Source organism: Juglans regia, chromosome 6 (genome assembly GCF_001411555.2).
Source record: "Juglans regia cultivar Chandler chromosome 6, Walnut 2.0, whole genome shotgun sequence".
Classification (NCBI taxonomy): Eukaryota; Viridiplantae; Streptophyta; class Magnoliopsida; order Fagales; family Juglandaceae; genus Juglans; species Juglans regia.
This window is the reverse complement of record NC_049906.1, coordinates 37,921,501-37,946,906: the sequence shown is the minus strand read 5'-3', so window position 1 is coordinate 37,946,906 and position 25,406 is coordinate 37,921,501. Positions and strand designations below refer to the sequence as shown.

Sequence of the window (25,406 nt, the reverse complement as noted above, 5' to 3'; positions counted from 1 at the left end):
TTAATTTCGATATTTTTATTGTTTAGATTGTAATTTTGGACTTGTAGTTAGTTTTATATTTTTTTATAGATACTGTGATTTTAATATTTATATAAAATTATGGTAAAAAGAGGTTAATTTTGGGTTTGTTTTAATCCATTTACATAAATAGGTCAAAACGGGTTGACACGACACGACCCGTTATATTATTGGGTCGTGTTAGGGTTTGAGATTTTGACACGATAAGCTTAACGGGTCGGGTTAGGGTTAACCTATATAGTATAATATATATGTCTTGACACGACACGAACACGACCCGTTAACACGATTTGACACCCCTAAGACAAGTCGATCTTATCGAAACAAGTCGCGGGTCAACCCGCTGAATGGTTCAAGTCACCGACTTGACAATGAAGTGGCCCGGGTCGAATATATTCCCCAACTTTTTTTTTTTTTTTTTTCGCTGAGTAGTGAATGAGAACTATTACATCTATAAAAAAAAATTATATAAAATAATCTCACAAATTAAAATAATTTCATCTAATTTGTTAGATCTATTTTATAATAAAAATAACTTTACAATCTGACGTAACCATATAAAATTACATCAATTTATGAGATTATTTTTGTGTAATCTTTTTATGACTAAAATATTTCTCATAGTGAATATATACTCCATTTTCAATTGCAACACCTTCCAACAATTCATTAAACTTTCAATTATTATTATTTTTTATAAATATTAAGTAATATCATAATATAAACGCATAAATTTTCATTTTATTATAAAATGATTTTTCGTTAAAAATTATTCTTTATGTAAGTAATTTTATTATTATCACATCCAACCATATTCTTTTAATATTTAATAGATTTTTATTTATTCTCGCTATGATGCTTACAAACGAAGCATTTTGACTATAATTATTAAAGTTAATCTTATATTCTCGCGATCGCATTTGAATTAATAATTGAGTTCAAGATAACTCTTGAATTTATAATAGTTTTCAATATTTACTATTCCCTTCCAAAAACCCAATACAAGTCAGATTCCCATGTGTTAGAATAGTAGAATCTGTAGTTTTCATAGGATAATCAGTAGATTGTATCCATTCTATTTGAGACAAGTTGGTTTTGATGGATGTCTATTGGTTTGGCTGATTTTCGATAGTTATTCAACTCTAGATATTGTTGGTTTGAGAAACAAATATGTAAGGAAATTTTATCCGCTTCACAAGTCCACTGGGTCTTGGCCCAATACTTAAGCCCAGGGTTCAAAGATCACCCATGAAGTAAGATGCCTACAAAGAAAAGTAATCAAGTGGCTGATGGAACAGACCTTCCTGACATCACTTGGCCACACCCTAATCATGGGAATCAAAAAATACGGAGAACTCTCAATCCCTTGACATGAGAGCATCGACGGATTATCAAAGACAAAGCAAGGTCAGGGAATCACGCCGCATTGATAGCGTCATTACCCGAGCTACACTCCACATTAATGACGCCGTCACAAAACCACATCACATTAAAAGACTCTGACAAAATAAACAGTACTAAAGACGTACTAAGGACACGAACTTCATAGGAATAGACATGATCTATCACCTCCCCAGACCACGGTATAAATAATAACTTCCATGTATGAGAAATTTTCTCTAATTCCTAAACTTTCTCACTTATTTATAAACTTGCAAGAGAATTTACTGACTTTGACATCGGAGACTTTCCGGCCCCAAGGTCGCCCTGTCCCGATTGTCTTCTTCTCTACTTTTGCAAGCCTAAGGCTGTGTTTGGGTGACCAAGTGTCCTCAACACTTTCCAAGTATTCTCATACTTTTGAAAATATTTCACATACCAAACAACTTAAAATACTCTCAATGGGACCCACAAACTCACTTCAATCTCTACTCATAACTATTTACAAACATTCTATAATACTTATCACTATTATATATAAATAAAAAATAAAATCACTATAATATTTATAACTATTAAATATAAATAAAAAAATCGTTATAATATATAAATAAATAAAATCACTATAATATATAAATAAAAAATAAAATCACTATAATATATAAATAAAAAATATTTATCACTATTAAATATAAATAAAAAAATCATTATAATATATAAATAATAAAAAATCACTATAATATATAAACAAAAAAATATTTATCACTATAATATATAAATAAAAAATAAAATCACTATAATATATAAATAAAAAATAAAATCACTATAATATATAAATAAAAAATAAAATCACTATAATATATAAATAAAAAATATTTATCACTATTATATATAAATAAAAAATAAAATCACTATAATATATAAATAAAAAATAAAATCACTATAATATATAAATAAAAAATAAAATCACTATAATATATAAATAAAAATATTTATCACTATTATATATAAATAAAAAATAAAATCGCTATAATATATAAATAAAAAATAAAATCACTATAATATATAAATAAAAAATAAAATCACTATAATATATAAATAAAAAATATTTATCACTATAATATATAAATAAAAAATAAAATCACTATAATATATAAATAAAAAATAAAATCACTATAATATATAAATAAAAAATATTTATCACTATAATATATAAATAAAAAATAAAATCACTATAATATTTATTACTTTTAAATATAAATAAAAAAAATCATTATAATATATAAATAATAAAAAATCACTATAATATATAAATAAAAAATATTTATCACTATTATATATAAATAAAAAATAAAATTACTATATTATATAAATAAAAAATAAAATCACTATAATATATAAATTAAAATTAAAATCACTATAATATATAAATAAAAAATAAAATCACTATAATATATAAATAAAAAATAAAATCACTATAATATATAAATAAAAAATATTCATAACTATTATATATAAATAAAAAATAAAATCGCTATAATATATAAATAAAAAATAAAATCACTATAATATATAAATAAAAAATAAAATCACTATAATATTTATCACTATTAAATATAAATAAAAAAATAAAATCATTATAATATATAAATAATAAATAAAATCACTATAATATATAAATAATAAATAAAATCACTATAATATTTATCACTATTAAATATAAAAAAAATCATTATAATATATAAATAAATAAAAATCACTATAATATATAAATAAAAAATATTTATCACTATTATATATAAATAGAAAATAAAATCGCTATAATATATAAATAAAAAATAAAATCACTATAATATATAAATAATAAATAAAATCACTATAATATTTATCACTATTAAATATAAATAAAAAATAAAATCATTATAATATATAAATAAAAAATAAAATCACTATAATATATAAATAAAAAATAAAATTACTATAATATTTATAACTATTATATATATAAATAAAATCATTATAATATTTATCACAATTATATATAAATTAAAAATAAAATCATTATACTATTTATCATTATTATATATAAAAGTAAAATAAAATCACTACAATATTTATTAATATTAAAAAATCACTATAATAAAATCATTATAATATTTATTACTAAAAATAAAATCACTATAATATTTATGGGACCCACACATTTATCAACTATTTACTCAAAAGTCAACAACTCAACATACTTCACACATCCAAACAACTCAAAATACTCTCAATGGGACCCACAAACTCACTCCAATCTCTACTCATATCTATTCACAAACATTCTCAACACTTTTCAACACCCAAACGTACCCTAAGTCCTGAAAATTTAAGTTGTTGGAATTTGGCCAAAAGGTGTACAAAATATGATGTTAACACAATAGCTCAAGTCTAAAAACTCTTGCGAATATTATAAGGGTAATGGATTTTTGATCAATTCTCTTTCATTTTTTAACTAACATTTTAAGATCTCTTGTGAAATTTGGCTCCCAAAAATACTTTAATTGAACTTGGTCCCCTATCTTCAATGATAGCACCTTCGTTCCTTAAACAAAGGCAAAGGCTTTACTCCTCCACTCTCTTATTGCACGAGAGTAGGGACATTGCTCATCTCCGGATTATCTATTTTTTGTGCGTTTTTATTTATTATCATTGTATTCTAGGTAGGAGAATTTAGATTTTTTGAAGTTTTTTTTTATTCCCTAAATTCTTTGTCTAAAATAATAAAAAAATAGACATATAAAGTAAGTTATAAATTAATATACAACAAGTATTTAATGATGCCCAAAAGATCGATATGAACAAAATGAACATTATAAAAGTCACCCATATTAATTATCTTTTTTCAATCCCTCTATAGATATTAGAGTTTGATCAAAACTCTAGAAACATTAATTATTCCATTTATGTGGTGGCTTTGTAAAATCAACAACAAAAATGGTTAGGTTTTGATGAATAGAAGAAATCAGTAGTGAACCCATGCAAATATTGCATTTTATAAGGTCCTAATTTCGTTTTGATTTATATGGTAACCTAAACCTAAACAAATTAATGACACAACATTGTCTTCTCTTTGATTAAATTAAAGATTTTTTTTATTTTTATTAATATTATTTAAAAAAAATTTACTCATCATCTTTACATCATATATAATTTTTTATTTTTTTTCTTTACTATAAATATTTGGTATATAGACGGTGAGTATAAATTTTCAATTAATTTAAAAAGCATAAAATAAAATAATTAAAAAATAAATAAAAATAAGTATGATATGTGAGATGATGAATAATAAACTTCTAATGAGATAAAAATCAATCACATTAATTAAGATGTACATATTGCCTTGAAAATTTTGAAGTGTATAAGATATAAATTATAAAACTGCAAAGAATTCCTAACATACTCCAAATCGATTTATCGAGTCATATACTTGCAAGTCGTTTCAATCAAATATAAATTAACAAAAAAAAAAAAAAAAGACAAATTTGCCGACATGCAGATTAGGTATATTAAATTTGGCTGTACCGTCACATCTGTGTCGTTACAACTGGAAGTTTGAAATCGCCCATCGGACGTTGCAACTGACCGACCGCTCGGTACCCACGGGAGCAACACGTATTTCTCAATTTTGTTTTTTTTTTAATTATTTTATTTTCAAATTAATATATTATACAAATAATTAATATATTTTAAATAATAACATTAAATTTAAAATTTATCTTTTAAAACAAATTATATCATTAAATACTTTGAAAATATAATTTTTTTTCATTTTCATATATTCATAAATAAAAAGGCCTTAATTCTAATCACTATATATAATTTCTCTAATGTTTAAAAGAAAATATTTTTATAAAATTATTTATTGACATATGAATAAATAGGGACACAAACGACATTATATAATCTTAGCAGTTTCAAACTTTCTATTTTCAACTTTGTTCTAACAAATAAAATTGTTCCATTCGGCTAGCCGACATCGTCGCCCGACACGCCTTGCCACCATGTCTTGGAATGTTTTTATTTTTATTTTTAGGAGATTTCAACTTTATTTTGGAAGTTAAGATTGTGTCAACGAGTACAGCCAATGACACGTTAGTTCGCGGGATTCGTTTCTAACGATTTCCAATTAATTTTTATGGTTTTTATTTTTTTTATTTTTTATGATTTGATAAGTTTTTAAAATTAAAATGCAAAACATTAGGTTATACTTTAAAATTAAAACTTAAAACTAACTTATTCTAGAAACAAATCACACCATCTATTTAAAAAAAAATTAATGCAAGGGGAGATGGGAGTTTCCATGAAACGTCAAATATTTATTTATTTTTAATAGAATCTACTTTTTTATAAAAAAATTATATAAAGTTTATCTATTTAAATTTGTTTCTAATATTATTTTTTAAGTCTCGTTTGGTAATTGAAAATATTTTATCTTATTTTATTTTATTAATATATTTTTTTCAATTTATATATAAAATATAATAAATAATTTAATATTTTTAAATTTTTAAATAATAATAATAATAATAAATAATATTTTATTTAACTTTACTTTTTATCATTTTTATGTACGTGACCACAAAATTGGAATAAATACGGCATTAACAGGTAAAGCGCAACGCTGTCTCAACGATCTGCATCTCCGGCTCTTCTCTGCTCATTCTCTTTCAGCCTTCGGTTCCATTTCCTTCCGCCTCAGAGATCCTCCGAGGACGAGACGACGCCGCTTTCTGTCTATGGAGACGACGTCTTTGGGGAAGTCCGGGAGTGAGCGGTCCGAGAAGGACGGGTCAAGTGGCTCCAGCTCCGGAGCTGCATCTGAAGAGAGAGGATCATTTGAGTACTTCGGGTGTGTTTACCATCTGGGAGTGAATTCGATCGGGCGCGAGTACTGCCACCTCCGCTTCCTCTTCATCCGGGGAAAGTATGTCGAGATGTACAAGCGCGATCCCCATGAGAGCCCTGGCATTGTAAGATAACACACTCACCCTTTCCATTTCCCTTCTCCTTTTCTTTCGGCCTTTTTAAAGTTTTGGCTTTTATTCAAATTTAATAATAACGGATCAAATGCGACTCTTCGGGTTTTTTTGCCTTTTTCTGTCTTTTTTAAGTAATAAGATTGGCATAGAAAACTCGAGTGCATGGGAATTGAATTGTTGAAGGATTGTGATGAATATGGCATGAGCGAATTTGTATTGAATTTTAAATAGGATTTATACGTTTTCCAGTCACCCCAGAAATTCATCTAATACTTTATATGGGATGTGTGGGACGGGAGACTGTGTGTCTGGGGCTTAGTCTGGTGTTCAATGAACTTCCGAAATCTCGTAAGCAAAAAATATAGAAGAAGGAACTGTTAGTGTGATTATCAATGAGGGCTTATGTTACAAATTGTGTTAAGACTTGATGCTAAATTTTTCTTCTCTCTTCTTTCTGATCTTTTTTTTTTTAGGGTTTTGCATATATCTGACACAATTGAATACTTGTAGTCTAAAAGAAGAGATGTTGACTGAAGATGAGCTAGAAAGGCTGAACAGAAAGATGCTCGATATCAGCTAAACTTCAAGTCTGTAGAAGTCCTAATTAGTTTAGCCAAATTTGAATTACTGTATATTAGTGCAGAACTAGTTTTTAGCAATAAGAAAAGGAAGAAAATGCTAATGATATTATCAAGCTAAGGAATCTGCATTCTGTGGTGACGCGTTGATTTCTTTGAGATTGGAATAGCAGCATTCGTAGTGTCGATGCTGAATTTTCCGGTTATACAAGTTTAACTTAATGTCTAAATCCAATCCAGCAGAACCAAGAGAAAGGAAAATGATTGTTTCGATATCACTAGAGATTAGAAGCAAAAAGTAATTAACCAAAATAAATAAGAAAAAGAGATATTTACTAAATACTTTTAACAAACATAATTATGATATGATTATTTTTCCTGCTAAAAAACGTAATGTATGCTTTTTCAACTTTTTCTTTTGTATTGATACTTGAACTGTTTGTCCAACATTTTCTTGGTGCAGCAACCCATTAGGAAGGGTGTCGTAGGGCCCACACTTATGGTGGAGGAAATAGGGCGTCGGACGGTCAACCGTGGAGTAATGCTCTACCATATTTATATGTCATCTCTGTTGTTAGTAAATATGAGTCGTTATTTTATTTGACACTAATTATATTATTTTCTTTTCTTTGTTCTTGGACACCTGGTGCCAATAAAAAAATATTATTTTCTTTTCTTTCAGTTTTCTTGAACTGTAACAGCTTCCAGATTAATGATTTTTTTTTTTCTTACCATCTTAAGAAGATAAAGGAAGCAAGTTTTTTCTGCTAATGTCGTTCATTTTTGTAGGATGTTTATGTTCTAAGGTTTTACAACCGATTGGATGAGACAAAAAAGGGAGAAGTAAGTTTGTAGTTTCATTTTATTTGGTTTTGAAAAACTATCGCCTTTTTAGGAATAAGTGAATTTGATTAATATGAAAGAGTTGTAAACCCCATATACAAGAATTTTACAAGAGATCTAGCTAACTGGAAAACGTTCTATAAATTCGTGAAAGGTAGAAATATAACAAGCTACACTATTGTGGATCAGCATCCAATGATACATGGTATTGAGAATAAAATGACTTACCGATTTTTGCAATTTTCAAAACTATGTAATTTATTTTCCTCCAAATACACCACAATAAACAGATGTCATCCTCCACATCGGTGCACACAGATGTTACCAAATTGCCCTTCCCAACAAACCAGGAGATCCACTGCTATGAATGACATTACTAATTCTAATCCAATTAGGCCAAAAGCCATGTTCCATAAAACACTAGCGGTCTTGCAACTGAGTGGAAGGTGATCCACTGTCTTTCCATTCTTCTGACACATGTAGCACGGATTGATCACCTGATACAATGCTCTACTTCCTCTCGTTATCTTGTGTAAGAATCTCCCCCAAAGCTGTTGTCCAAGGGAAGAAATTTATTCTAGCAAGTCCTATTCCTCTAAATAAGCTTCCAAGGGAAGAGGACCTATCATGAGCACATAAAGCATTGTAGAAAGACTTCACAGCAAAACACCCCTTTCCTAGATGGATCCCAAACCGGTTATTTTCACAATTGTGTCCCACCCAACTCAAATAGAAGCAATCAAGAACGAAAAGTTCATAAAAATAAAGACAAAGTAGTAAGCTCATCAATAAAAAATAATTGGATCCCTCTTTCTTTTATGTGGAAATGACTAGCAATTAATTGGATTTCTTTTTCCTTCAAGATTGCTTGTGCTACAGCTGGGGAAACCCGAAAGTGGATGGATGCATTTGACCATGCCAAGCAACAGGTACAAAACTAGAAGGTGGTTGTTGCTGTTTTCTTTTCCTTTTTTTCCCAGCGAGAAATCTATACATTTTGGTGTTCCTTGTGACATAAAAGCATAACTATTTTATAAAGTATATAAAATGTAAGAGGAGTGCCAGATCCATAAAGGGATCTTACAAAAGTAAACTTGCAAACTAACGTGTCTTATTTGGTACATTATATCTACTTTACAATAAAAAGAACTTTAAACTCTGACGTATCACGTCCCGCCACATCAATTTTTGAATTTACTTTTGTGAGATCCCTTTGTGGATGACTCATTTCTCAAAATGTAAATGATATTGACTCGTTTTTTCTTATATTCATCTTTCCGAACCTTTGCTTCTGACAGGCTGAGTACGAGCTTTCAAGACGAGGTAGTGCCAGAAACAAACTGAACATGGAGACCGAGTATGCTTATTTTTAATCAATTGATGATACAGTTTAACTAAGTACTTTAGCTGTGTTAAATGGATTTCCAGAAAGGGTTTGAATCATAATTGATGAATGAGAGGGAACTGCTAGCTAATTCCCCCTGCCACATTGTTCTGTTAAAATGCAAAACAAGCTGAGATCATTGTTTCTTTATGAATGAATCATATGTTACAATCCTAACAGAAGCTAATGGTGAAATAGGCTAGGATAGAGGTTGGGCTTGATTTTGCTCTTTTGTCAATATTTTATTGTTGTTCCGTATGGTGGTGGAATCCTCCTCCCTTTATGTGTTCTCAATGCATGCATATGTTACAGGTTCTTGAATTGTCTATTGTCCGAAATTTTCTCTCATTTATTATTCTCTAATGCCTCAACTTCTTTAAACTATGGAAGGATCAATCTGGAAGGGCATCGCCATAGAGTGAGGCGGTATGCACATGGCTTGAGAAACCTTATAAGAATTGGGCAAGGTGACTTTTCATGTGCATGGCTTGCTTTCTTTATGTTTTCAATATAGGCATATGATATGTCATACTGAAGACTTTACTGCTGCCTCTTTATTTGGCACAGAAAGGGAATTTCAATTCGAGTGAAAAGACAACTGTTTTGAACTTATATTTCCAAGATTTTGTGCTTATTAAAAAATTACTTGCATGATGTGGCAAATATACTATTAGAGATTTTATTCCAGACTTCATTTTATGTTATTTTATTCTATCAACAGTTTCTCTGTATCAAATGAGTGGGCGCATTGATCTCCTTAAGCTCATTTGTTGCATTGTTACCCAGTTTCCTTGCAATAATTGTAACTTTTTCTGTGTGGGTTTCTATCATACTACTAATTCTATGATTTATTTAGTTAGTGAATGGTATTTTACAACACATATTGTATATATCATTATTCCGTATTGCAGGAGTTGAAATCTGTTATCTACCAATATTAATACATAATATCTCTATCTCTGTTACTTGCAGGTCCAGAGACACTTTTACGCCAATCTTCTGATTTGGGATCTAGTGTTAGGCCAGATCGGTACAGTGAAAGGGACAGTGGAGATGTAGTTGAGGCACATGAGTGGAAATGTGTGCGGACAATTAATGGTGATTCCTCTCAGCCTAATAGAATACACTAGAAAACGTTTTCTGGCATTATTCTCCTCTGTTAACCTTTCTTCCTTCCTTTCCTGGTCGGTCTTTTATTAAGACTTCATTTTTGTCTTCAACCAGAACTATTCATCCTGTTGGTTAGCCTAATACTAATGATTATCACGTTTCACCATCCTTCCCGTGGTCTGTTGGCTCTGTGTTAATGAAAAAGCCAGAGGTCCACAATTCAAGTACTCTTGTAGTGCAAATTCTTGTATGGCATTGTCAAAATGGCAAGTGTCACTTGGATGTGTCTGAGCTGTCATCATGATCAGAGGCTAGAATGGGTGTAAGGCTCAATTTGTGTAATGTGACCTTCTATGCGTTTTGGGTAAAATTCATTACTTCCTCAGTTATATATGGTAAAAGTATATTTATTAAGACTTTCAAAGAGAAATTTTATGCATCGGTCACTATTCACTACCTCACACCCCACACCTATAGGTTTTTTTTTTTTCATATCGTGTGGGGTGTGGGGGTAGTGAATAGTGGCCGATGAGAAGAATTTTTTTCACATGACTTTCTTCTATGGATCATGCTAATATCATTGTTTGCAAAATAGAAGAGAAAGCAATGTGGAAGTTTAAGGAGACATTTGGATTCGAAGATGACTTGAGATGAGTTGAGATAGATTGTGAATAGTAATGAGATGAGTTGTGAATAGTAGTGAGATTTGTGAGTTAAAGTTGCTGAATAGTAATGAATAGTAGTGAGATGAGTTGAGATGAGCTGTGAATACAAACGTATCCTAAATAGTGTCTTGGGATAGTATGTTGAAAAAGATAGGGTTAATGCCCGGATGAGTTTAACCATGCACGCACTCAATACATGTGGATATGCACGTACCACACAATGTTTGATTAGAGTCGAAGACGTTATGTATAGGCTGTAAGAGCAGGGAAAGTTATTATTACACTGGGATGTGACCAGGATGTTGTGGAATGGAGTGTTCAAAAGGTGTGGTATGGCTTGGGGGATGCCTTGGAGGGTGGTGGACCTTTTTGCTTGTTGGAGAGGATTAAGGGGTAATGTGCAAATTGCTGCTGTTTGGAATATGATACCTTTATGCCTTATGTGGTGTATTTGGGACTTTGGGTAGAGAGGAATGGTCGATGCTTTGAAGATAAGGAGCACTCTGTGGATTAACTTAGATGTTTTTTCTTTAATTCCTTATTTCAGTGGGCTTTGGCCATTTTATTTAATGGAACTAGTGTCCATGATTTTCTTGCTTCTTTTTCTAGTTCCTGACATGTAATAGGTTCAGTTTTTGTATACTTCCTACTTAGCTTTGCCTTGTTACTTGTCTCAATAAAATTTTTATTTATAAAAAAAAAAAAGTTATATGTACGGGCTGGTTGCTGGGTCAGTTTGAAGAAGTAATCAATCGTATTCTGGAATATACTACTGTTTAGATACATCATTTGGTGAATAATTATGCTGTTGAAAAGTTATTTTGTGTCTTTAATACCTCTTCTACATCCTTCTTGTTCTTTTTTATTTCAGGTGTTAGGATCTTTGAGGATGTTGCTGATTCCAAGGTATCTATCATTATATTATTTTTTTCTCAATGGGATAAGAAGCATGTCGGTTCCCATCTTGCTAAATTAACTTCGATTCTGGCTTGCTGGGAAATACATTTTGAAAAAGCGCTAAATAAATCTAGATTGTTAATTTATTCTCGATTGTTAACTTCGATTCGAGAGATTAGAAAATCATATTCCCTAGCCTTGAATTTCATTAGAAGAACAATGTTACCTGGAATGATTTTCAGTTGAAGCAAACAGAGGCTCAAGGCATTTGTTTGGTTGACAGACAAAAAAATTATATGTGTTTATTTTTGCATTATAACAGCATATTAGATGAACAAAGGGTAAATTTGTGAATGACATTTGTCCAAACCACATGACCAAATACACAAGGGGAAAAATTCCTTTGATTCACATGAGGAACATTCTTTCCTTCTTTAGGAATCAATCTCCATTTGCTGCTGTCTGAAAGATATTAGTTTATTTCTCTTTGGATATGTCACTTCTTTTGCTGCTTCTGCATCATGGGGTGTAACGCCCAATAGAAGGCCCAAGCCACATGGCATATACTCTAAAAAGACTAGTCAATGATGCAATTGGAGCCTCATTGGAACATTATAAAGAGCAAGACTTCTCATTTGCAAGCCATGTGGGATCCCATGTAACACCTACCCTTACAGTCTCTCCTTGCATTCTCATCTTCAATGTAGCTGTTATTGTACTTTACTATTAGCCTCTTTTTGGCTTTCACTGTGATAGTACTGAGTTAGCCTCCAAATTTTTATATATCATTGTAATATTGGAATTCAGTTGCTGTTGAATTGTAGTGTAACTCATTTAAATTTAAAGAGAAACCTAGAAAAAGTAAGGATATGGAACAAGATTTTCTGATATTTCTTTCTTTGGGACTGAATAAGTTATAGAATTTTCATCAACCAGATATATTGCCTCAATTACTTATTACTCATTGTAGAGTGGTAACGGTGTTCTTGTGAAGTCAGTTGGTGTTGTTGATGCAACTGCAGATACTGTTTTTGAAGTGATCCTAAATGTTGAGCGACATCATAGATATGAGTATGTTGCTTGCTTTTTGAGTTATTTTTTTTTATAAGTAAGAATCTTTATTGAATAGAATGAAACTAGGCAATGCCCAAGTACAACTTTTTGAGTTCTATATAACTACAATGTCTTAAGTGATTATCCTTGCAGGTGGGATATGTTGACAGGTGATTTGGAGCTGATAGATTCTTATGATGGGCATTATGATGTTGTCTATGGGATATTTGATCCAAAATATCTTACGTGGTAATCTCATCAGATATATCTAGCTGTTATGTTCCTCAAATAACAAGGTTTTAGTTAGATTGTTGTGAAATCATGCATTGCACTGTTATAATTGCCATTTCTACTCTTTCTTGTTCTGCTTGAATTAACTGCAATATCACATTTGTGTATATGGATGGTTTCAAGGGAAGTTTATTTATGTGGGTTTAATGGAATGAATCCCTCCACTTTGACCTACGTTATAGTGAAGTGCTTTATGATATGAATAACAGAATAAGAAGCATGAGGCATTGCGAGTGCAGGCCTTCCTACCAGTGCTGATTTTAGTTTATAGACTTGTACTTATAAAAAAAAAAAAAGTGTATAGACTTCTTCCTGGATGCATGCTAATAACGTTTTCTGTTGTTTTTTGTTGGTCCAAAAGTTGTAGAGCACTTTAAGTTAAATCTCTATAGCCTAGGAAGTTCATTCCAATTGCAATGGGTTACACCAAAGATCAGCATTGAGTGTTGCCCCTTTTGCATTAGTTACGTATGAACTTACTGCACATAGTTGGGAAGAGATTTCTTGGTGTATAAGGTCTATGGATCTTATACTTTAGTCAACTAAACAAGATGTGGGTTTTAATCCAAGTCAGAATATTGGTTTAGTGGAATGTAGGAGTATAAATGATGCTGTAATGAAAGTAGAGGCCAAGAAAAACTACCACTTGGACAGGTTATTCTTGGGGAAGGTTAGATTGATGGAGTGGCACATCTACAATGTCGTGTGATTGAAATTTGCACTTTTGTTAAAAGAGGGATTCTCAAAACTGCTAATAAACACATGATTGCCTGTGAATCTCATGCTTTTCAAGTAATCATTAACTCCCATGATGTGTAGTCCGCTCCTTGTCATCAGCCAATGCTACTTGGAGAGTAAGCAAGAAACCCTAGTATCCATGCCTGTAATGTGTCAATCACTTCTCAAACTCACGGTCTTCAGCCTGAGATTTGAAAGTCAGTGTAGTTCTGGGTAAACAAGGCTGGTGGATGCTTTATGGAACTAAATTTTTGATTAGTGAAGGAATACCAGATTAAGAAAAAATAAAAATAAGGGAAATCATAATGTCGAGGAAAAATAAGGAATAAATCCAGATGTGAATATGATAGAGTGACACTAATTGTGGACTAAATGGTGGAAATTTATCTTCAAATGGGTTTTGCACTTTGCACCCTCAAACTACTAGAGGTTTTGCACTTTCGTCATTGATAGCTGCAGGCTTTTTACTTTTCCTGGTTTTGGTTCAGCTGGCTAACTTATGATGATAACTGAAAGAAGAATCTTAATCATTTGCTAATCTTGAATGGCAGGTGGCATTCCAAGAGAGATTTTATCTTCTCTAGGCAATGGTTTCACGGACAAGATGGAACATATAGTAAGTTAATCAGATTCCATATAAAGCAATAGGTTGATTCCAAAATATAAGGGGCATGGCGGAGCAGATGGTATTGGAACATCTCTGATGCTTACTTAAAAATTCTACTGGCCTTGATATTGTACTTCTATTGTGTCCGTCACTCTGAGGCTGCTTTATTCCTTACATGTTCTTTCACAAGAATGGATGGTCACATGGCTTTGAAGGAAGAACGGATCATACTTAATGGTCTTTAGGACCAAGCCGAAATATCACAAGTACCGCCTTGTCCCGGACCATCGCAAGGAACCTAAATTAATCCTTGGATGGGTTACTTTTTATTGGCAGATGCCACAAACCAATGGGCTTAAACTATTAATATGGTGTAAAAGGTCATTTAAATTTCCTAACTCGTATTGCCTGAGATGATATGACCTTTGGCTTCATTCTAGTACATGGAATCATGCTTTTTGCCTTGGTACTTTGATTGCATATGCTGGGAATTTGTGTACTTAGATGACATGCATTTGTTCATGCAGCTATCTTGCAATTTCCAACAGTACATAAGAAGAAGCCTCCAAGATCTGGTTATCGTCGTACAAAAATTAGTCGTAAGATATTTTGTTTGATTCATTGAAAAACTTTCATAATCCCTGTGCATTGTTTTTAACTGCAATGATCACATGCTTTTCCTTTTTACAGGCTCAATATATGAGTTTATTGCCCCTCAATCTTAAATGAACCAATTAGACAATTATGGGTTGCATTATTTATTTGATAAACATCTGACACGCCAGATTCTTTTGCAAAAAGTTTTCAACTTTTGCTTCCAGCTAGTGGGAGGATTCGGTGAGGTTGTTGCTTTTGTAATCGTTCCTACAATATGCCCTTGTAGACTTGTAGTAAAGATTGCTGCCATGGAGTTGGAAGTTATTCCATTCATATGGCTTATTCTGTTGCTATTATAATCATTTTTAAACTTATTTTACTGGCAAAGCCGTGTTCACTGTTCATGGCTTATCCAGAAAACTCCTCTCCATTACGTATTTTGAATTTCTTTTCTTGTTCGCTGGTAAATATTGGGTATCAACTATAAAATAATGTCATCGCAGTAGAAAAAGAGAGTTAATCCTTTATTAACCAGTCTTCTCTTCTTTTTTTCTTTGTTTTTAATTGTAGCATCTACCTGGGAGGTTAGAAGTTTAAACACACCCATGGATTCGAATGCTTCAAGATGTCTTGTAACTCAAATGTTGGAGATACATTCTTCACACTGGCTCGGATGGAAGAAAAACCACTTCTCAAAGTTTGAAAAGAGTGTTCCTTATGCGATACTATGCCAAGTGGCAGGTTTGCTTATCGTATACTTCTTGTTATTGTCTTTCTTTCTGTCATAACGGTTTAAAGTCAGGTGAGCTTCGAGACTGTTAAGCATATATGATCCCTGCAATCTGGTCTATGATCAGTTTTAGAAAAATTTTGAGCTGTAAAGGATATTTCAACATTGTGGAGATTCTTCATTGGTCTCAATACTTTCAAGTTTGCTCAGACTAAAGTTCTATAATTTCTTCCTTGACCTTTGTAAACGAAGACATTCGTCACTTGTACAACTTACTAACAACAACCAACATACCAATTTACCAACTGATATGAGTTTGGAAATGCTTTTAAGTGGTTTTTGGAAAACAACAGGGTAATGGAACTGCTAGAGGCAATAATTCTATGGCATGATCTTAAATCATTTCCAAGTACAATAGCAATACTTCTAACAAGGATTCATACAAATACTTTCTTGTGTTGCATAGCTTTTGCATGGTGTTTTCTCTTTGACTAAGCATTTACACAAAGTATCTTGATGTACAAATTTGCCACATCAGTTGAATGATTAGAGAACATTATAATGCAGAAGAAGTCACAGAACAATGAAAGAAAATTTTAATCACATACTTTTGGTCGCCGATCTAAGCTGGAGTATTTTTTTTGCTGATGTCAGCAAGTGCAAGTGCTAATGTCAATTGTTGTTGAATCATAGTGACTTTTCCCATTATTCCTCACCCTACAGATTTGAATCTGGCACATATAACAAGTTTGTGGATTTTGTGTAGCAGGGGGGTGATGGACCGAATTTTCAGTCTGTTCGGTTTGGGCCAATTATTTTTTTCTTCTTTTTTTTTTTCAAATAATTTAATAAAAAAAATTATTTAAATTGTTAAATTAAAATTAAGTGAATTATTAATGTAGATTATGTAACTAACTTATTAAAAAAATATTTTTCTATAATTATATTTATGATGTTGATAGTTACTACTTACTAACTTAGACTTATACTCTTTAGTATGCATAATTATTAATAATGTCATACATTTTATACATGGTTAATGAATATCAAATATCAAATAATTTCATTGTACATAGATTATTCATGCTTGTTTACAACTTAGGTATTAAAAAAAAAATATCTAATTACTTTAATTAAGTGTAAATAGTAGACATGTAAGAATGTATTAACTATTTACATATAATGACATAAATTTTCACATGATTTATGATTTATTATTAATTGATGGTCAATGATAATAAATTAGATGAAAATTATATTATTAACTTATATAATTACTATATAAAAATAATGTATTAAATTATTAAAAATATTTTAAAAATATACATATATGGGTTCGGTCCAGTTCGGTTTGGTCCAATTCAAAATTTGTAGACCCCAGGACCGGACTGAATTTCATCGGTCCACATATTTTGGGATCGAGACCGACCTGTCCAGAATTCGGTTCGGATCGAAATTTTCGGTCCGGTTGGTTTTTCCGGTCTGGACCGAATTATTTATAGCCCTACTGGCACCTCCCCCATGGGTGGGTTCACACCTCTGGATGCCGGAGGGCGGATTGGCCCCCATGACCGTCTGCGCCATCTTGCCCACCACCCACCCATGGCGAAACACAATTGGAAAACAATAACAAAATCCAAAACCAACCCAGATTTTTCACCACACAGATCTATCTCTAAAATCCACATATCCATCATCCAACAAAAAAATACACAAAGTTACAAAACACAGATTGAAAAAAATCATCTTAAAAAAAACACAACCTTCTGCTCCGGCAAGACCACGACATGGCCGTGGGTGTCTTTGCAAACCCATGGCCATTTGTGGCCTTAGCCCCACAGCCATGCCTTGGCCCGTGGGTGTCTCACAGTTACAAGCTTCAAGAAGAAAAAGTGGAGGAGAAGAAGAGGAGAGAGGAGGAGGAGGAGAGGAGAGAACGGTGGAGGGAAGGAGAGGAGAGGAGAGGAGAGGAGAGAACAGTGGAGGGAGAGAGAGAAGAGAGGAGAGGAGAGAATGACATATAGGGTTTTGTAGCTATACATAGTCAAACATCAAAATGACGTCATTTTATAATTACAAGTTTTTCATCCCCTAACAACCAAAAGGGTGCGGGCATCTGCTTGCAACCCCCCATTTGCAGACAGGGGCCCCCGTCCTGGCCAAGTGGGGGAGCCGGACGGGGTGGGTGCGGTGGCGGGGGGCGGTGTCCCGCCGCCCAGCCCTAGCAGGTAATGCCCATAATTGGCCATCACCAATCACTATCAAGCAATATTAGCATCAACCATCCATAAACCCAACAAGATTAGTCAATACCTACAAAGATTTTTGTTCAGATTGTTTATGAAATGTTTATTTCATCGATCTTATCTTAAAAGAAATGTTTCTTTTAAATGATAGTTATGTTTTAAGGCTGAATGGATCAGGTATAAAGGAATACATTGAAGCAAACCCAGCTTTCAAACATGAATCTGCCACCACAGTTGTCCATTCAAAAATGTGTGATATTTCTATGTCCATTGGTGAATATGATGAATATGAGGATGCAGAAATGCAGGATGAGTTTTATGATGCAATTGCTGATGACTCTTCATCATCAGAAGATGAAGAGAGCAGTAATGGTGAACATGAAAAGAAGGTTTCAGTTTCTGCCTCTTTTACATACAAAATAGGGTCTGATTGAATGCAACTTGTGCATTTATAGATACTATCAGTTATAACGTTACAGTATCTGTCTCTCAAATTTGTCAGGAAATGAAAGTGAAGCTGAAGAATGTTTCATGGGCAATCACAAGCTTAGCTTTGCACCGAACTTCAGGTCCACCGTTTAAGTAGTTTTAATTCAAGAGAAACATTAATCAGTTAGCTACTCTATATTATTGTTGCCTACGTTTACTATGGAGTATATCCATTTTAGAATTTTCTCTATTGTTCTCGCATGACAGTCAATCTCCAATTGAGTTCTATCTCAAAATGAGGTAGTCCAAGACAAGGTTGGCCTACCTGGAATATTTTTCTAATGGTAACTCTTTCCTTTATAATAAGAGGAGATTAGTGTCTTAGTGTCCTAGTTTATCTGAAGGAGATTATAGTTATATGCCAATGAATTATGGTATGATGCTCCTTGTTTGTTTGCCTTATATATGAATCTATATTTTGTATCATTGAGCATAATAAGATCCTCTGATGACTCATACTTCAGGAACTTATTCTTTTAAAGAAGAAAAGTAATGTATTACTTCTGTCTGTATTAGTGCGTATAGCTGAAAAACTGAAAACTGTAATCTGTCTTTTCTTTCCTTCAATTGCAAAGTACTCAATACCGAAGCACTTGGTCATTGTCCATGCAGCTCCAGATGCAAATAAGGAACTGAACCCCACAGTAACTCCTATCATTATCAATCCTCTCCAGTTTCAAGGTTCATTGCACAGAGGAAAGGATGACACAGACGCAAACTGTTGGACTTCTCCAAGTGGTATGGGATTTATGATCAGAGGAAAGACTTATCTGAAAGATAATTCGAAGGTAAGTTTGGAGTCATCTATACTTTTTTGGCCCCATAGTAATCCGTTTATCTTCTCGTATTCTGTTTTTGGTATGGCACGTGACGATATAAATATAAATGGCATTGACATATTGCTGTTCTCCTTGTAAATCTGCTTACCTAGCCTCTACCCATTTGTTGTTGTTATAGCTCTGTATCAGAGGAGTAGGTTTTGCTCTTTCAAACTAGAACTTCCTGAATGGTTTTATCTATATAGATTGAGACCATCTGGCTGCAATGCTGACTGATGTGTCATAGATCATTCCATGGTAAGCCATTATTTATAGTACCATCAGCTAAAATTCTCAGGTTTTAGGTGGTGTATCATGAAACTCCATCTCAGTGGTCAAACACTTATCATGACTACCAGACTTGGAATTAGTCTGGTGGCCATAATAAGAATGCATGATCTGGATGTGTAAAGAAAGTGGTGCATATGAAGTGTGGTATGTGACCTAAAGGAATGAGCTAGTTGCTGAATTGTCATGGTATGGCATATTTATCTATTTTTCCAGTCCAGGAGTGGCTAACAGATTTTGATATCTGCTGCACTGAATAGCATTAAGGTTCAAGGTGCTAGGTTGTTAGGGGTCTGAAACATAATCATGCATCTTATAGATGTTGGACTTTAAATCATTCTTAATAAACAAAAGAACGTATAAACAATTTCATGTGCTCTGATATTTAATAGTCACAGAAAGTTTGTCTCATTCTTACATTCTAGCTGTTACAGAACTCTTAAAACATGGGTTATTCTTTTTCGATGATTATTTGTTTTAATTCATGTTCTGTTTATTGATCATTAAGTTTTAGTATCTTAATGTATCCAGGAATTTTTTGCCTTTTCTTCTGTTTCTAGTTAGGTGTATCTGATATATACACCCTGTGTACTGGGGAAACACCTCTTTTGATCATTAATAAAGCCTGGATTAAGTATTAAATATCATAGTTAGTTTGTTTCTTTGTAAACCATTACAAATATTGTGGTAAATAGTCATATGCATTGCTTCTGGGAAAGCATACACAAGCGGTTTACTTTAATTCTGGGAAGAATGATGTGTGACTCATTCTATCTTCATGCTGAAGCTATGTACGAGTTCTTCAATTGTAGCTAAATTGAATATATGGACTCTTTTCAGGTAATGGGAGGAGACCCTCTTCTCAAGCTCATAGCCGTTGATTGGTTCAAAGTTGATGAACGCATAGATAACATTGCACTGCATCCCAAGTGTCTTGTTCAGGTAGAAATACAGTTCTCACGTACTTTTTGTCTATCTTTTAAAGCATCCATAACTATATATGGAGTGAGCCCTAATTTTTTCGCAAAAACAACTATTTTCTCAACATTCTCTGATATGTTTATATCCATAAAATTTCTTATTTTTTATGTTGAGGTGACATGATTAAGAAAAATTGTGGTCATCAAGGTTATAGTAGCAATGTCTGGCAATTGAGGATTGAGGATTTTGTAATATTTGAGCTTCTTATTCTTGGCTATTGATCTGAAAAGTGTCTTGTGTCTAATTGTTCCCTTCTCCGTTCTTTGTTCTAGTCTGAAGTCGGAAAAAAGATTCCATTCATCCTTGTCATTAATCTCCAGGTATGTATGAATTCCTTCCAGTCTCTTATTCTCCTTTGAAATATAATACCAATTTTTGAATAAAAAAATATAATACCAATTTAATACTAATAACTAAGGAGATTTTTGTATTCTTTCCAGTTCTATGAAAGAGAATTGTAGTTAATTTGCTATAATTCTCACAATAAAGTATTTTTTGTACAAGATCCAATTTGAGGGTCTCTGATGCTTTGAACTAATTTGAGGGATTTCCTGAAATATTTTGGGTGTTGTTCTGGTGCAAAGATGAGCCTGAATGTAGCATAAAATGGAAGAGGAAGTAGCATGGAACTGAATTTGCAATAGCATAATGATCGATATTGCTTATTTCTCTGTTCCAGGTTCCTGCTAAACCAAACTATAGCTTGGTCCTTTACTATGCCGCAGACAGACCCATAAAAAAGAGATCATTGCTTGCTAGATTTGTGGATGGAAATGACATGTTTCGGGATGCAAGATTTAAACTAATTCCAAGTATTGTGGAGGTATTAAATGCTCAATGAATAAAGATTCTGCAGAATCTGAGTGGCTTATATCAGTTTTGCCCTTGATGGCATTGAGGAGCTAATAATTTGTTAAGGGTTACAGGGGTATTGGATGGTCAAGCGTGCGGTCGGAACAAAAGCTTGCTTATTGGGGAAAGCTGTAACCTGCAAATATTTTAGACAAGACAACTTTCTGGAGGTAAGACTTCAAAAGTATTCTTCCATTATCTTCCAATCTCTTGATGGAAACTAGTTTTGAGATTTTACTTATTATAAAAATGATCAAAAAGCAAATAGAGTGCTCTTGCATGTGTTTCTACACTCTTTCTTTTCTATTTCCAGTAAACCTCCTTCACTCCCTGTGATCTCTTTCTCTGGGTTTTCTTTGATGCTTTTTGAAGTGAGCGTTCCAGTATTGGTGGTGGATTTTTAAGTCATGATCTGAGAGATCCTCATATATTTGAATGTGTTGCTATGCATGGGTACTTGGGGTTTGGTCATATCTTATTTCTTGCTTGGGTTTGGTGGTAGGCGTGCTTTGAGGATTGTCATTTTCCCCTCTCTAACATCTATAACAAGTGTAACCTCTTCCAAATTTTATTTTGCGAATAACCTGCCACACACATGCAGGCACCTCTTAGTGATTTACTAAAAACATCATATATATTAGCTTCCACTGTGTATTCCATGCCAAAGTTTTATTGAAAATTAGCTGATTTGTTTGAATGCAAACTTCTGCTTTCTGTCTTGTTCTGCTGGTTGCTGTTTCGGTTCCTTGTAAAATGACTGCAAAAACTCCTTTATGCAGATTGATGTGGATATTGGTTCATCCTCTGTAGCAAGGAGTGTCATTGGCCTTGTTCTTGGATATGTCACAAGTATAGTTGTGGACCTGGCAATTTTGATAGAGGTTTGTCCCTTTCTGCTGGTCTTATTTTCCCAAGTACTCATCTTCTGCGGTGTTCGAAATTCTGAATGGGTTTTGGACTTCGAGTAGTTCTTCGTCTTGGAATGCCAATGGAGGTTTTCACCTCTATCATTTCATATATTTTGGGAGAAAATTTTCTTTTCGTGATATGCTACTTTTCTACTGGTACAAAAGTAGTTGAAATGAGATGCGTTGAGATGGTTTGGATAGTAGTGAGATATTTGAGTTCAGATGAGATGAGTTAGAAATTGTTTGAATTAAAATGTTTTATGGGATTTTTGAAAACGAGAGGGAAAAAGTTAGAATAAAGATATTATAAAGTTAAAATATTGTTAGAATATATATTTTTAATGTTATTTTTTGTTTTGGAATTTGAAAAAACTGAATTATTTTTTGTGTTTTGTTTGGAAGGTTGTAATAATTGAGTAATGATTAGATAAAAAAGTTGAACATTTGAAATTGAAAAATGTTTGTGTTTGTAGTGTTTGGATATTGAGATGAGATGGAAACATCTCTCTATCCAAACCAGGCTAAATGTTTGTGCCTTTAAGATGTGGCTGCTTGTGATTCAGGTGACTGATTGAAAGTAGATCTAGTCAACAATCATTATTCCCGATCTTTTTAACACATTCATCAATTCAGCTGTCACATATGTTGGCAATGGAAGCTAGGCAAATCATTTTTAAAATCTTGGATGTTTAAGAACATGATGGAGGAGGGTGAGGTTGTGGTTCAAGACCCACGTAGTGCACAATTAAAATTATTGATAGAGCTCTTTATCAGTTGACATAATGATTGATGCACCAAAGCTAGATTTCTTCACTGTGAACAATGCCTACATGCATATCTTACACAACTGGGGTGGATATTGAAAGCTGTTTGTTTGCAGGCAAAGGAAGAGGCAGAGTTACCTGAGTACATTCTTGGTACTGTTCGACTAAATAAGCTGAGGCCTGACTCTGCTGTACATTTGGAGGCTTGACATACTCTTGTATCAACATTCTTTGATTATCTAATGCCGTTACATTGATTGGGATCCTTTTTTTTTTTTCCAATGTTTTCAAGTATATGTAAAATGTACCCTTCACAAAAGAAAGTTTGACATTTAAAAATAAGTTATATATGAACAGAAAGATTTCCATACTTCCATGATATATTAATAATCCCCTTGACACTACAAATAAATAAAAAATCATAATCTCTCCCAATGACTGACAAGTATATGTATGGAGTAATGCTACATGCAGTGTTGGAGAGCGCAAATGTCGTGTAGTCGCCTTGAAAAAGAGTGAGATTTATTATTAAAAAATTAATTAATTTTTTATATGGGTTACGTATATATTCACTTTTTTTAAAGTGATTATGCATGTTTGCACACTTAAAACTGTAACTATCATTTTTCTTTTATAAATGTCATACGTCTAAAATACAAAAGAGCTTCTTGTGTACGATGGAGTCCTAGTTGGTGGGCTTTAATTAGAGTTGTTCTAGGCCCGTTGTTTAGTATCTGGTTAGTTAGCCCATTAGTCTACTGCTAGCTCCGTTTCTTCACTGTTTAAATACTGTTAATGAGCCTGGTAATACATCAATGAGAAATTTTACACAAGGTTCCGTTTCTCATCTCTCTTTCTTGTGGAGGTTGGATTATCCTGAAAATTGATTATATTTTCATTACATTTCCTTAATCTCCTTTACCATTTTCTTACTATCCAAACAACAATCAGGGGACTAGTGTGTTGCATAAGCCAACTTTTGTCCATCAATTCAATGCCTCCTCCCTTGAGTCCCCCCTTAACACCCTCTTCTTATGTGTCGAACATTTATTTATTTTGATTAGTCGAACATTTTTAAGTCACGGGTAATTTTGATACTACATTTAACTAAGTGATAAATGCTAAAGAGTTTAACTGATTACTTCTTTGACTAAAACTCGTTTAAATGATGAGATGAGATGATTTGTAAATAGTAATGAGATTATTAGTTGAAATTATATGAGATGAGATGAGATAATTTCATCTCATTTTTATATCTAAATAGATCTAAAAGTGAGCAAGCTATCTTACGTAACGATGCATCTAGCAATATCTAAACTAAAGTAATTTATTTGTTCAATTAAATATAACAATTGTGAGTGGAGATGTTAAGTCATCAACAACACTGATTGGATTAATAATAATGACTTGGGCTTTAAGATTGCATCAAAGTTTACTCCTAAGTCTTTAAAGGTTTAGAATGTGATTTAAAGCTCTTGATCTTGCGATTGCCACCAATGCCATGCTAGTTGCTTTGATCAGAAGAAAACAAAAACAGTAATCCAAGAGTATTTTTGAAGAACACAAAGCAATGATGGGTCCCTTCCTTCAATCACTTTACTAAACTCCAACCACTCTGCATGATTTGATGTTTTTGTATTGTAGAATGTATATATAGCATACCCACTTTGATTCATTAGTTTCTGCACCCACCTAATATTTTGACCAGATGTTTAACGCCTCTCAGCTTGTGGACCTCAAGAACTCCAAACGTGCCTTCAATTTATCCACAGCAGAAACGGCGGACCTACGTAGGGGCACGGGGGCCATGGCCCCCAAAGTTTGAAAAAAACAAATATATATTAATTGTTTATTATTTAATAGAATTATATTATCTCATATTATATTGATCTCCTTTTTAAAAAATTATTTTTACCCTCTTTATAAAATTATTTTAACTAAAAATAAAATAATAAATATTGTATTATAATTTTAACTTTACTCGACCTTCCTCCAACAAATTTTTAATTTCGAGTCACTGCACAGCAACTCCTAATTTAAGGTTAGCAGAGCCCTTTATTTTTAATTGTACATGGAGTACCTACAATTTTATTTAAGTGAAGGAGATAAAAGTAAGGAAGAAAGGAAAGCAGAGGTGCTTACTTT

General features: G+C 32.6%; 1 protein-coding gene across 1 annotated transcript; it reads left to right on the top strand.

Annotated features, from left to right (window-relative positions):
- The first annotated feature begins 6,057 nt into the window (after positions 1–6,057).
- On the top strand, positions 6,058–23,631 carry LOC109005572 (protein ENHANCED DISEASE RESISTANCE 2-like). The gene is made up of 22 exons (XM_035690943.1): positions 6,058–6,413; positions 7,464–7,538; positions 7,790–7,843; positions 8,707–8,772; positions 9,142–9,200; positions 9,618–9,694; positions 10,200–10,325; positions 11,874–11,908; positions 12,870–12,970; positions 13,106–13,201; positions 14,533–14,597; positions 15,116–15,187; positions 15,756–15,926; positions 18,339–18,550; positions 18,664–18,730; positions 19,263–19,438; positions 20,597–20,698; positions 21,010–21,057; positions 21,417–21,560; positions 21,664–21,759; positions 22,369–22,470; positions 23,378–23,631. Exons 1-22 carry the CDS (start codon positions 6,180–6,182, stop codon positions 23,468–23,470), a joined length of 2,271 nt encoding a protein of 756 aa, XP_035546836.1. The 5' UTR covers positions 6,058–6,179; the 3' UTR covers positions 23,471–23,631.
- The last annotated feature ends 1,775 nt before the right edge of the window (positions 23,632–25,406 follow it).

What these genes read in the sequence shown, in the direction of transcription:
- LOC109005572 (XM_035690943.1), top strand. Translation starts at nt 6,180, where the DNA reads ATGGAGACGACGTCTTTGGGGAAGTCCGGGAGTGAGCGGTCCGAGAAG. An exon ending in TTGACCATGCCAAGCAACAG is followed by an intron (nt 8,773 to 9,141) that starts GTACAAAACTAG and finishes TGCTTCTGACAG; the next exon opens with GCTGAGTACGAGCTTTCAAG. An exon ending in CCTTATAAGAATTGGGCAAG is followed by an intron (nt 9,695 to 10,199) that starts GTGACTTTTCAT and finishes TGTTACTTGCAG; the next exon opens with GTCCAGAGACACTTTTACGC.